A 13246-nucleotide genomic window follows, 5' to 3' on the forward strand; every position below is an offset into this window, starting at 1 on the left:
AGTGTTGACTGCATGTTGGACATTTTGGCAAATGATGTAAAAGTATCACTGAAAAGTACAATTTCAATTTGTACCTTGCGCAGTTAAATGGTCAAACATGAATTCAGATAGAGAATTTTATTATTCAAATTACTAAAGTGACCGAATAGAGAGAGCTCACCTGTAATAATCCTCCTGACCTGGTAGAGGGCCTCCATGCAGGTGATGCCCGTGCAGCCACTGCTGCTCCATTGCCATCCTCTGCAGCTCTGCAGACTGAGCATGCATGGCCTGAAGCTGATGAGCTGCAGACATCGGAGGAATTGGGCCCTGCAGCTCTCGTGGATACGCTGCTCCTTTTCAAATTTAAACAAGGTCACAGTGAACCAGTGGAATTTAGAAATGAGTCAAGATGTGGTCTGTGACTAAGTACATTAAAGACTACAAACCAAATAGTGGGTGGCGCAGCATCTCATGATCATGAGGAAGATCGCTAAGTAAAGGGTTGGGGATTGGGCCTGCAGGGAAAGGGAATCGGGCCAAACGTGGTCCTGTTGCCAGAGGATCCACTAGTGGATGAGGGCTTGAACCTGTTTGAAGAAAAAAGAAAGACCTATTGTAAAAAGCTAAAGTAATATTAAGACCTTGATATGTTGAATACTGCTGAATAATTAACTTCACCTTGACCGAGGGGGTCCTGTTGGTGCAGGTGGAGGTGGGAGTGAATGTGAGAGTGTTGGTGATGATGGGGTGTAACATTAAGCATCTGCAGCCTGGCAGCAGGATCAGTCGCCACTGAAGCCATCCTCTCAGCGTGAAGCCGCTCTGCAGTGAGTCGCTCAGCGTAAGTCAGCTCCGGGCGCAGCTGAGGTGCCGCTAACACCATTCTTTCACGCTCTAGGTGGTTCAGCCCAGGATGGAACGGCGCAAAGGGATGTGGGGGCCCAGGTATGTGAGGAAGACCTAATGGCCCATGTCTTGCAAAGTGCTCCATAGGGTTTGCAGCAGGGTGCAAGGTTTCCAGGTCTGGGGGTTTGACCTCAAAGCCAGGCTTCATCCTCTCGCGTAACTCCCTCTCTCTGAGGTTCCTCAGCTCACGCTCTCTGAGGCTAGGCTCAGCACTGTACAGGCCAGGCATGTGATAGGCCAGCAAAGGGTCACCAGGGGTCAGGGACACATAGAAAGGATGGTTGCGGTTGGTGGGAGACATGACATGGGGTCGGGCGTATTCGCTTAGGGTGCGCAGGGCAGGTGTGTCTGGGCCAATGTAGGGAGGAACGGCTGCTACTGTGGTGGGCGGCTGCTCAAAGGAGGGGCGTCCGTGGCCTTGAGCCACCATTTGAGCTTCACTCATACGACTGTCATGAGAGGAGCTGGATGCTCTCTGTAAGCAAATGAGAGATAACTGTTGACATGTTTTATGTAACAAAAAGGGGAAAAATGAAATTAAAAGAATATTGCACTTACAGCACTTCTGTCGGCCTCCCTTTCTCGCTCTCTCTCTCTGTCCTTCTCCCTTTCCCGTTCTTGTCGAGCACTGAGCTCAGCTTCTCTCCTGGCCTTTTCTACAGCTTCCTCTCTTTTCTTGGCCAGCTTGGAGGATGGCAGTGGAGTAAAGAAAAGGTCTGTCCTGGCACACGAGTTGTAGCCACGATCCAAGTGCTTGATAAACCTGAAATATTTAACAGATATGCATTTATGAGCACTGAGTATCAGCTTCATATGCACAAAACTGCATTACGAATCATTCAAAAAGTTTAGCTTTTATATTATAGACGCAAAGTCTAATGAAATTTAAACAACACTTTCATTTAATGTTGATTTGCTTACAAAAATATCTATTTTTAGATGGTTCTTTAAATGAAGCATTGAGATTTTTCTTCACTTAACCTGAAACTCATTTATGTATGTTTATTAAATTACTCTCAGCTATTAAGAAACTTTATCAAGAACCAGTATTACAACATTGTTTATGCTCATTGTTTGATTGCCTTACGTCCATCACTTATCTGGAAATGAAAATAAAAGTAAACGTTATGATTTTGATCTAAGTCTCCCAATACAAAGAGCTTCAGACAGACTTCAGGCAGATTTAAAAGCCTGGTGAAACATTTGAAGGGCATTTTGGATCAACTTAAGTTCTAGTCGAAGAATGAATCATTTTGTGTGAACTTCCAGACTAGCTGAGGGGTTGGTGTGAGTTTATTATCCTGCCAATTATTGTGTTTTCAATTTTTTTTGTCACGCTTTACAACAAATTAATAATATCAAAATCTAAATTTTGACCGGAGACAAACAGAAATACATCCAGTCAATTTGGTGGAAAAGCAAAATGTGCTGCAAACTGGCCCACGGTTAAAGCAGCTACTGTAACAGTAGTTCCCATGACTACTTGTATATGAAAAGTGTGACTTGTATTGATACATAAAATTACCACCACAGTCTACAGTCCATTTCAGCTGCATTGCTCAGCTCTTTGACTCTGCTCCAATACTTTTACTCTTTTAGGTGTCATTGCTCTCACACATCTGTTTGTTTAAAGCTTCAAGAATTGGTGTAAAGAACAATAAAATATAAAACTTAAGAAAAAATACTGCCATCTTGAGATCACAGAGACTTACATCACACAGACTCTCACACACCCTTTGCACTGGACTTTGATTTTTATCTCAGCTACGCTCCTGCATAGTTTAACAAGTGCATCATACTGAGTTGTGATGCTATCTGCTGACACAAACACACTGAAAAGATGAAAACAATACCAGCTATTGTATTGTGGCTGGTAAAAATTCACTGTTCACTGATTGCCCAGGACAAAAAATATCAGACAAGCAAGTTCAGAGAGGAGATAATGAGCCTAGTGGAGAATTTCTCAGCTGAGTAAAGATGAGATATACTTTATTGTTCTCAGACATTTCTCAGACAGAAGTGCTGAACGCGAAAGGGAAACATATTTTTCTCACAGGTCAAAACATCTTTTAAAAGGAGAAAAAATGCTGGACTGACATTTCTCAGGTGATTTTACTGCACCTGTCAAGTAAAACCTGGATTGTTTTTTGCAACAAACAAACAAACAAAAACATACCGTGCAGACTGACTGGCATGACTTGCCATGTTGACAATGGTTGGCTCTGGTGAGGGGCTTCGAGGTGGAGACGGTGGGCTCTCAGCCTCCTCCATCTCATCAAGAGGCTCCTCTTTAACCTGAACTTGCGAACCTCCTGCAGCGCTGCCAGACGAAGGTCTCAGAGGAAGAGATTGGAATGATGGCTGGAGGCTCGGTACAGGGCCAATAGCAGCGGGTGTTACAGAGGTGAGGGGGTGTGAGGCTGCAGCAGGTGAGTAAGAGGAAGTCATGTTTTTTCCAGAGTTTGTCTGCACCTGAGAGATCACTGGAAGCTGGCTTGGAAGTGAATGCACAGGCAAAGGTTGTGGCATAAGCTGAAGAGGGGGAGGGGGAGCACCTGGAGGATGCTGGTTGGGCAAGGAATTGAGAGGCTTTAGAGCAGGAGGCGGCGGAAGATTAGAGGGCATCTGGGGGAAAGGTGTAGCAGACTGATGGGGAAGCTGTTTGTGTGAAGGTGGAATAGGAGTAGTGGGAGGAGGCTTGACTTGAGGACCAGGAAGAGGAGGCTGGTGGAGCTGACCATCCCTAAAGAAGGATGGGGGTCGTTGTGGGGGCAAAGGTGATGGACCATGCAGCTGCAAAGGCTGCGCAGAGTTGAGAGTGGATGGGATCTGAAATGCTGGAGGAACAGGAGACTCCTGTTCCAATGATGATGGCAGAGCAGGTGGACCGGAAATACAGTGAGGGGTGGGCTGTGCACGGCTATTTGTGCCTACTGTGGCAGCTGACTGGCCAGTGGCGGCCTGAGGGGGATCTGGAGAGGGAGGAGGGGGGCTCTGAGCTGGGTCTGCAGAGGGTATGCTTTGCAGTAGCTGGGGAGTGATAGGCTGTGAGGGGAGGGCTTGGGGGACCGGTGTGTCAGCTAACACAGCAGTGGGGGCAACCGGCTCTGATGGAACACCGTTGGGCTGGGCAGATGAGTCAGAATCACTCTCGTTGCCCTGCTGAGGGCTGGGAATGCTAGGAGAAGAGCTTCGGTTGTCTTGATCGATGTCTTTGGTGTCACTGCTGCCATCGTCCTGAGCACTGCGACTCTCTGAAGAGCTTTCCTCCTCAACCTCAGCCTCACCCTCTGAACGCGAGCTCTGTGGATCCTGGAGGAAAACACACACACACACACACACACACACACACACACACACCAAAAAGCCTGGTTCATATTGTACTTAAAAGTGAATTCATGTCTACAGTAACTGTGTTTTTATATATACTGAAGAACAACAGGTTTTCTTTAGATATTATGGGGCGATCGTGGCTCAAGAGTTGGGAGTTCGCCTTGTAATTGGAAGGTTGCTGGTTCGAGCCCCGGCTTGGACAGTCTCGGTCGTTGGGTCCTTGGGCAAGACACTTCACCCGTTGCCTACTGGTGGTGGTCAGAGGGCCCGGTGGCGCCAATGTCTGGCAGCCTCGCCTCTGTCAGTGCGCCCCAGGGTGGCTGTGGCTACAATGTAGCTTGCCATCACCAGTGTGTGAATGGGTGGATGACTGGATGTGTAAAGCGCTTTGGGGTCCTTAGGGACTAGTAAAAAGCGCTATACAAATACAGGCCAATTACCATTTTTACCATTACAAAAATGATGAGGATCATCATAAAAGTGTTACTGCAGCTTTAGTTTGCAATAAGTGCTCATGTGCTCTCACCTGTGTCTTTGGCCTTTTAGGTGTTACTTTCTCAGGCTCATCGGGCTCCTGAGCAGCACTTTCCCGTACACGTTTTGCTGACTTTTGTGACGTGACCTCCTCTTTTATCCTCTGCAGAGGACAAAAATGTCATTACTCTCCACAAATTAGATGACTCCAACCGACAGAACTATACACACATCGTAATGCTGTGCACACAGCTGTTTAAATATTAGCTTTGTTAAAAGACCGAAAGTTGAGGCACACAACGATGTGTGCTGCAGGTAAAGTTTCTGGGCTGCCTTTCCTCATCACAGCCATCCCTTAAGACTCTCTCCATTTAAAGCAATGCATTATCAGGGACCGTAACATCTAGTCTTTTTCCTGAAAAATTATGTGGTTGTCAAGGCAAAAAGAAAAAAAAAAAAAAAAAAGAAACCCACACTCCACTGTTTGGCAGCAACCAAAGTGACCCACAAACAACCAAGCTAGTATCACAAGATAATTCCAAACAGGTCCAACAAGTATACGAATAGGTAATCATGCTCTACCTTGTTTGTTTTCTTTGTGGATTCATTCTTAGTATCTGTGGAAGACGATCTCAAAGAATTGGAGATGGATCCACTCGGGGAGGGCTGGTTACTGGACTGCTGATCCTCACTGGTCGGGGAGCCTGTAAGCCTTCTGTGGCCACTTCGTAACGATGATAACTGCTTTAAAAACAAAACAGAACACACATTTAATATTGTTAAAACCCAAAACAAGGATGACAAGTATCCCTTACTCGCAAAACCTGCAAAGAGGTGAAGCAAGACTTAAAGCTATGAAATCGAATTTAATTGTAATCTAATGTCATTGGTAATAGTGAGTGTGTGGCTGATCTGCCAGCCTCACGCTTACAGGTGCTCTGCTACGCCGTGTCCTCATGGCATGCTTGCTGTTCACTTCTTCCTCCACTTTAACAGGTTTAAACATGAACGGAGCGCTTCCTGACTTTGGGGCTGACGGCAGACATCCGTGTTTGTTTTCATAAGTACGACAACTTGTACACAGCAAAGGGTTGCCTCTCCCACCCTGGTGCCAATCCTTAGAAGCTGTAACAAGAAAAATGGCTTTAGGTACAAGTTTCACTGTTAACTGTTTAAAAACAGCTTTCTTTATCAGCTTTTAGCCACTGTTCTAAAACTAAAACTCACTTGTTGTGCCACAATGACTGCAACTCTTGCTTTCCTGTTCACTGTCTTCACTATCAAGATCATCATCACTGGCAGAACTTGCATCCACTACAAGAAAACAAACAAACATGCCAAAAACAGCTTAGACCAACACAAAGTCCAGCTCATAGGACTGCCAAACCTCTGGATTTTACAATTACCCCTCCATTCAACAGACTTGGGGACACCTTTCCAAAGAAGCTTATGAGGATTACCTGAATAATTTCGAGACTGTGCGTTCAAAGGAGAAGCTGCAGATCGGGTTTTTGCTTTGCGAGAGGACGGCTGCCTGCGCTGCTGTCGGTAAGCTCTGGTTCCTGCGGCCTCTGGTGTTTTCTTCCAGTGGTAATAGAAAGTGATCAGTTCTCCCTGATGACAAGAACACAGATAGTCATGTTATGACTGTCATGTTATGGCTTTCTGATCAAAGATGTGACAACAGTGACATGTTACAATCATTATAAATTGCTTTGTCTGCAAAAGCATAATGTGAAATTACAGTCTTTTTGCTGGGGAGAAAGTCTTTCCGAATGCGGAAGAAATTTTTGCCATATTGTCTCAAGCCTTTGATGAAGCGTTTCTGTAGGGAGCAACAGAAGGCAAAACAAATTGAATGATATTCAGGCAGAACACTATTACAAACAGGAGCTTTCAATAAACATGCAATTGATTTACCTTGTAAAACTAGTGATCTGCTTTTTAAAACATGTAGCTGTTACAGACGCAATGCTACTGCAGAGATGCATCATATTAGATTCTATCTGAAGAACCATTTAAGATGCAGGCAAACTGCCCAAATAATAATAAAACAAAATACATCTACACTACCCGCAAATACTAAATGTGTTACATATATTTAAACCCTTTAGAAATTGTATAAGCTTGCACAAAGATCTAAAAAACCTTTAATGCAATATAACTAAAAAAAAAAAAAAAAAAAAAAAAAAGGCTCTCACCACGTCGTCTCCCGACCAACACTTTTCAATAAGTTTTGGCAGAGGCTTCTTAACAAGACGCTGGAGAGCTTTTGCTGCATCATAGTGACTTGCATGAAGCTAAAATAAAAATTGTGGATTTTAATACATCTGCAATAAATGATGCTGGAAAATAATAATATGACTCAAGTTGTGCCTCATACCATGTTCAGAGCATTGAGTGTGGTGTCATCACGGGAGGCTGCTAAACATCCATCCTCTGTGGATCCACCATCACACATCCCTGCAAATGCCGCCATGCTCCTTGAAAATAAACAGAAGTATTTATGTTAACAAGTGAAACCAATGCTGAAGGGGTACCTTTACCCTTTCTTAGTTTGACATTACTTTTCCTATGTTGCCTGCTTACATGATATTTAATAAATCAGGCAAAAAAATAAAGGCGAGAACAGCAATGCAGCTTAAGAGCAAGAAAAGCAACATTTATATCATTGGAGTAGAGCTGGGCGATATGAGATTTTTTCATATCACGATATGTTTTTTTCATTTCAGGCGATAACGATATCTATCACGATATAAGCCAAATAACTATATTTGTAAGATTTAAATGTGCTGTTGCTCACAAGTAAAATGTGAAATAATCAGCAGCTTGTTTTTAAATATTTATTTCCCATAATAAGTTCAACAGGGTAGATGTACTCAGATAAATAAAGGCAAATATTGCAAACTACACAAAAGACAGCCGCTAAAGCGTTTAAGTTTCAAAATAGAACAAACGAAACAGACTAAATTGTCAATTCCACTTAGAAACAAAGTATTAATTCTAAAAATAAATCTTAGTTTGTGTTACAGAAGAACAGACAAAACAGACTAACTTTTGTCAATATCAAATAAACTGAGAACTAAAAGGAAATTCTCAATCTCTCCTTGTTGTATAGCTGAGCTTTTCAAACAGTTTTAACAGTTACTTTAGTCTGACAAAAGCCGAATGACGAATTAGCGCTTCCAGTCAGAGACTGAGGCTACGTCCACACGTACACGGGTATTTTTGAAAACGGAGATTTTCCGTTTCCGTTTTAAAAAAATTATCCCGTTCACACGTAAAGGCAGAAATGAAGGAAAACGCTGCTATGAACATGCCAAAGCAGCAGGTGGCGCTAGATTCCTAACCGTGCAGAAATGTTGGCCAATCAGAAGTCTAGAAGCCTCGGTGGGAAAAAGTAAACAAAGCTGGGGCATAGAAGCAGAACAGAGTCGTGTGTGTGGACGGACAGTAACTGTGTGTATATGTAAGCATTTAAACACTGCAGAGAGTAGAATTAACAGTAACAGTATTGTAGAAATTCATTTCACCGAAACAATAACGTGGCGCAGTGTGACGCATGCACCAGTTTATTGTATTTCCAGACTTGCTTTCGGCACAATTTACAGTGCACGCTACTCTGTTTTTTGTCAGACTTGAAATAGCTGAAATACCTTCACACTACGGAACTTCTATGGCTCTTCCGTTCGACAATCTCTCCGGCATTGGAACCGTCATCTGTTTTCTCTTCGGTCACGCTCGGTTGATTTTTCTAGTCGGCACACTCATTTCCTCCATTATGCGCTGGCTCCATTACCTGCTGGCTGCTTCCCAAACAAACACATGTGCGGCTTGGCACTTGTGCTGTACGTAACAAGTCACGCGACGTGATGCTGCGGCTGTGATTGGTTCGGCTCTGCGCTACTGAATTTGGATCGGCTGACCTTTTTTTTTTTTTTTTTTTTTTTTTTTTTTTTTTTTAAGAGGACAAGAGCGGCGAGGTCTATCGCGATAGCTTAATTTCTCTATCGAGTAAAAGTTATATCGCGATACATATCGTTATATCGCCCAGCTCTACATTGGAGCACTATTTTTTTTTAAACTAACAGGTACCGACGAATGAAAAATGTTGCTGAAATGCTGAATACCAACAAACCACCAACACAAGCAACTGTAAGGCCAGATTAGATACAGCAGTATTCACTAAATCCCTGCATCACCGCCTCAATATTTTCTAACTTCAACATAACGCAGCAAAAAAACTCAAAACAAAAAGCACAATAGAGTCTTAACTGACTGAAATCTACTGCAACCAACCAGAAAAGAAATTATCTAACAACAATAGCGAAACCAAGAGTGGTTCTATTTTGCATGTACTTCCTCATCTGTAACACTTTCCTGATGACTGTGTCAAAAGTGGGCCGGTAAGACTGGCTCTCTTTGCCTTTTAGTATTTTTACACCAATAATGGTACGTACTGCCAAAACACATTAAAGGTTACATAACAGTTTTAGATTATTTTGTAATCAAAAAGTTACATCTGTATTTAGCTGTTCAGTAAGGGCACTGAGTTATTTACTATTAGATGTTATTGTAAATTTCTGAAGAAATTTTATACATGCAATTTTTTTTTTATTTGCAAAAGGTGCCAAGACTTCCACTTACCTAGCAGCTCTGAGGTACATGAGAAGGTCACAGTCATTGACCCCAGGCGTCCACATGAGCTCCTCACTCTCTGTTTGAGTTTGCAAACCAGGCGCAGGCCGTGGCTGCAGCTCTGGGAGCTTGGCCTGCAGTGCAACAAACGAAAGGCCAAAAGCACAGCAATTAAATAATCAGTACAAGGGACAACAAAAGCAAAACTTACAAAGAAAAAGCTACAAAAAACACATTATTAGCATGTGTATGAAGTAAATAATGGTTTAAGGTTTTTCTGGTTATCAAATAGGTTTAGCAAGCTGAGTTACATAATAGGATTTCCATGAAGAAACCGGAATGTAACATTAGCTATGAAAGAAACATTTACAAGGGATGCATGTATATCTTTCTTTAATTCACACAGGCTCAAATATATAAATCTTTTATTTATTTGTTATTAGTCCTTTATTTATCCAGGTAAATATCTCATTGAGATGAAAAATCTCATTTCCAAGAGAGACCTGGCTCTTGGCAGTGCTGACAAAGCCGAAGCCTATTAACTTGATTGACAACTGGTAGTTTCTCTTTGCCACCTTAAAAAGGATTTGTTTGACAGCACTCATTGGACTGACCAATACTTAGGTATATTGATTTTCCTTAGATCTTGAGTTCCTTGGACTTTCTCATTGTTCTGAGTATGTATATGTATATGTATGTACACACACACACACACACACACACACACACACACACACACACACACACACATATACATACACACACAAAAAGAGCAGGATAATACAAACAAACAAAAAAAAATCACTGGAAACAGCTGTGGTTATCATACAAATTGGTGCAGCCCTACAAATAAGAAAAAGTTGTGAAACTGCAAACCTGTGCAAGTCCCTGCAGGTTTGAAAGACACATGTTTAGCTACATTGTTCAGAAAACACCTCCTAATCTCAACAAGTCTTGTGGAACTGGCTGTACAGTGAGTCTAGTAGCTGGTGCATTTCTTAATTATAGTTTATTTATAAAAATAAATAAATAAAATAAAGCAGCTACCTGATGACTTGGCCCCACTCTGATCTCTCCCTGTGTGCTGTTTAGGCTCCTGAAAGTACAGAAGAAAAACAAAAAACAGGCAGCATTACATTTCTACACCAGAGCAAATTAAACTCAATTGTATTAATTAACTGCAGTCTGAAATGCATACACATGTATTTAACAGGTAATTAACGCTGTACGGTATGTAGTCAGGCACAAGATCAATATTTGCATGTAACTTGTCAGAGTAGCTTCCCTCGCACAGACTGCACAGTGATTTCAGCAGTGCGATAACATCCCGCCCCTCCGCCTCTGTGGGCCAATCTCAGCCGTGAGCAGCGACGTTTCCTTATATTACATGAATGAAATCCGACGCTACAGCCATCGCAAAACCCTGTCAATCAATCATACATGAGCTGCTAATTTCTACGGACACCATTACGAGAACAGTGTGTGCTACTTTTGGAGATCAGACTGACAGTAAACCCTACCCAGCCTAGTTAACCTAAGCATTCCATAATAATTATCAACATTAGCATGCCTAACATTTTGACACCGATTAGCAGTCTCTCATGTAAATACATGCCTCACGGGAATTCCACAGCCGATTCAATAAATGTTTGCAAACTCTACCTAAGGTTAATCCAATTTACTGACATTATTTACACGATAGCTGCAGAAATAACCGTGCCCAGAAAAGCGTTTTGACAAGCCCGTGCCATTAGCTGCTAACTAGACAGTAGCGTTACGCTGTTATTTTGGCTAGCTTGTTAGCCAGGCACGAACTTCGTGACCACTGACACTCCGACTATTTCACACAAGCTGCTCTCAAAGTAACGCGGGGAAACACTAAAACACACATTTCAAGACAACTAAATAATGCGACGTAAATGAAGGCGGCGAGTTAATGAAGTTACCTCCGCGGACTGAACAGGTCGTCCATGTCGAAGGATGTTTGGATGTGGCTTGTTGACACTACGCAGCGCAGTCAGCGGGCGATACACACAAACTATGCGAATCCCCTATTACATGGCTATTCAAAATGGAGGCGGTGTAGTGGAGGGACTCGCTCTATTTTTTTTCCCTGTGCAATGACCTCAGCAGCCACAGCTAAGACTTCAAAGTTGCCTGGGTGTACATAACTGAGCATGTGCCGCGGATCAGCAGCAAGCAGCGCAAACGATACCGAGGCTTCATGATCATCATCACCACCACCAGCAGCTGCTGCTACCGCTGCTGCACAGGCAGCCATGAATCAAACAACACACCATACTGTGTGTACTGCTGCGGTTATTAGACAGCATTTTGAAACACATCACACCACATTGACCGCCACCTACACAAGCTGTGATTTAGACAATACACTTAATGCGGTTCAGCTTTTTTGTTGTCACATTTGCTTTGAGTTCACCACAAACAGAAGTAAACAAAATAACCATTAAATATTACATACATGTACATTGCAACCCGCCATATTGCAAATTGTTAATAATAATAATATTAATATATAATGTAATAATAACGTTAAAAATAAATTATTATTATTATTATTATTATTATTATTATTATTATTATTATTATTATTATTATTATCATTATCATTATTATCATTATTATTATTAGTTTGCACACACTCTTCATGGGAATGGCTGTCATGGTAATATTGGACTTTTAATGATTTGTATGAACTGCTTTTTCTCGCGCTCTCTCCAGGGTCAAATACTGTGCGGCAAACATTTTAAATGTCTATTTAAAAAAACAAAAACAAGAATTGGGTGCAAAATTTTGAATTTATTTTGGATTTTCTCTAATCCACACAGGGTCAATAGTACACACACAAACATGCACTTAAATCTTTTATTAGGTGGTGCTGAAGGTTCACCATCGACATCTAATTAGTGATCAAAACTGACTACAACTAATAAGTTTCTTTTTGCCAGTCGCTGGACTGAACAATACTCTGGACGATAGGGAATCCAATGAACTCAGTGGACATCTAAGAAGAATTGTAGAACCATTTCTAAACTGCAGATTCCAGGATCTTCATTACACTTTTGTTAACACTTTTGCAAATATCTGGAGGAAGACCTAAAGTGTCACCCTGAGATGACAGGAAGTTGTTTGAGATATTCAGGAAGAACCCAGAAACCATCATGGCTCATTGGAAATTGGTGGAATACCAGCATCACTGTCCACAGTTAAGCGTGTTTTTAAATTCTCCCTCAGCCCTCCCAGAATCTGGTTCTGCTGGAGGTTTCTTCCCCTTAAAAGGGAGTTTTTCTTTCCCACTGTTGCCAAGTGTTTGCTCATAGGGCATCCTTTGATTCTTGGGGTTTTCTCTGTATTATTGTAGGGTCTTTACCTTACAATAAAAAGTGCTTTGAGGCGTTACAGCTGCGTTACCTGAATGACAAGAGGCATGTATGTCCTGATTTGCTCTAAAATTATACAAGTCTGAATATTCTGAATCTTCCTGCATCTTTGGTTTGGACATTTAAGATTTTATGGGAGAATCACATTTATATTAGGGTTTGCGATTTACTTGTAATAGTTGAGGATAGCGTAAGCCCTATTTCAAAGTTGATCCTCTCATGTCTGCATATGAGAAGGAAAAACACAAAACAAAAACTAAAAACAGCATCAGGAGCCAGTTTAACTAAAAAAACAAAACATCAAGAACGAACTACTACAAGTGTGTTTTGCTGTTGTAATATACACTGATCTTATTAACAATACAATACAATTTTATTTATATAGCATGTTTAAAAAACCAGAGGGTACATCAAAGTGCTTCACAGTAAGGAATAAACAGTAAATGATTACACTGAACTGTAAGTCATTAAAACAAGCTAAAATAGAGAACAAACAAAAGCAAGTAAGTAGA

At 41.7% G+C, this 13246-nt stretch overlaps 1 protein-coding gene across 4 annotated transcripts; it reads right to left on the bottom strand.

Moving 5' to 3' along the window:
* Nucleotides 1–17: 17 nt before the first annotated feature.
* LOC146668988 (arginine-glutamic acid dipeptide repeats protein-like) lies at nucleotides 18–11530 on the bottom strand. Of its 4 annotated transcripts, none has more exons than XM_085405385.1 (16): nucleotides 11280–11530; nucleotides 10381–10429; nucleotides 9343–9467; nucleotides 7079–7178; nucleotides 6897–6995; nucleotides 6440–6520; nucleotides 6156–6309; nucleotides 5923–6009; nucleotides 5627–5820; nucleotides 5278–5436; nucleotides 4748–4858; nucleotides 3065–4200; nucleotides 1447–1651; nucleotides 661–1363; nucleotides 429–569; nucleotides 18–335 (listed from the first exon to the last, which is right to left on the bottom strand). In XM_085405385.1, exons 1-16 carry the CDS (start codon nucleotides 11303–11305, stop codon nucleotides 157–159), a joined length of 3549 nt encoding a protein of 1182 aa, XP_085261511.1. In that variant the 5' UTR covers nucleotides 11306–11530; the 3' UTR covers nucleotides 18–156. The 4 variants fall into 4 exon arrangements, with proteins under 4 accessions (XP_085261511.1, XP_085261512.1, XP_085261510.1 ...); XM_085405386.1 differs by having other exon boundaries at nucleotides 18–329; nucleotides 5278–5439; XM_085405384.1 differs by having other exon boundaries at nucleotides 19–335; nucleotides 5278–5439; nucleotides 11280–11528.
* Between the last annotated feature and the right edge of the window lie 1716 nt (nucleotides 11531–13246).

This window comes from Rhamphochromis longiceps, linkage group LG5 (genome assembly GCF_057381845.1).
Source record: "Rhamphochromis longiceps isolate RC_006_pf linkage group LG5, R_longiceps_female_GT1.1, whole genome shotgun sequence".
Lineage (NCBI taxonomy): Eukaryota > Metazoa > Chordata > Actinopteri > Cichliformes > Cichlidae > Rhamphochromis > Rhamphochromis longiceps.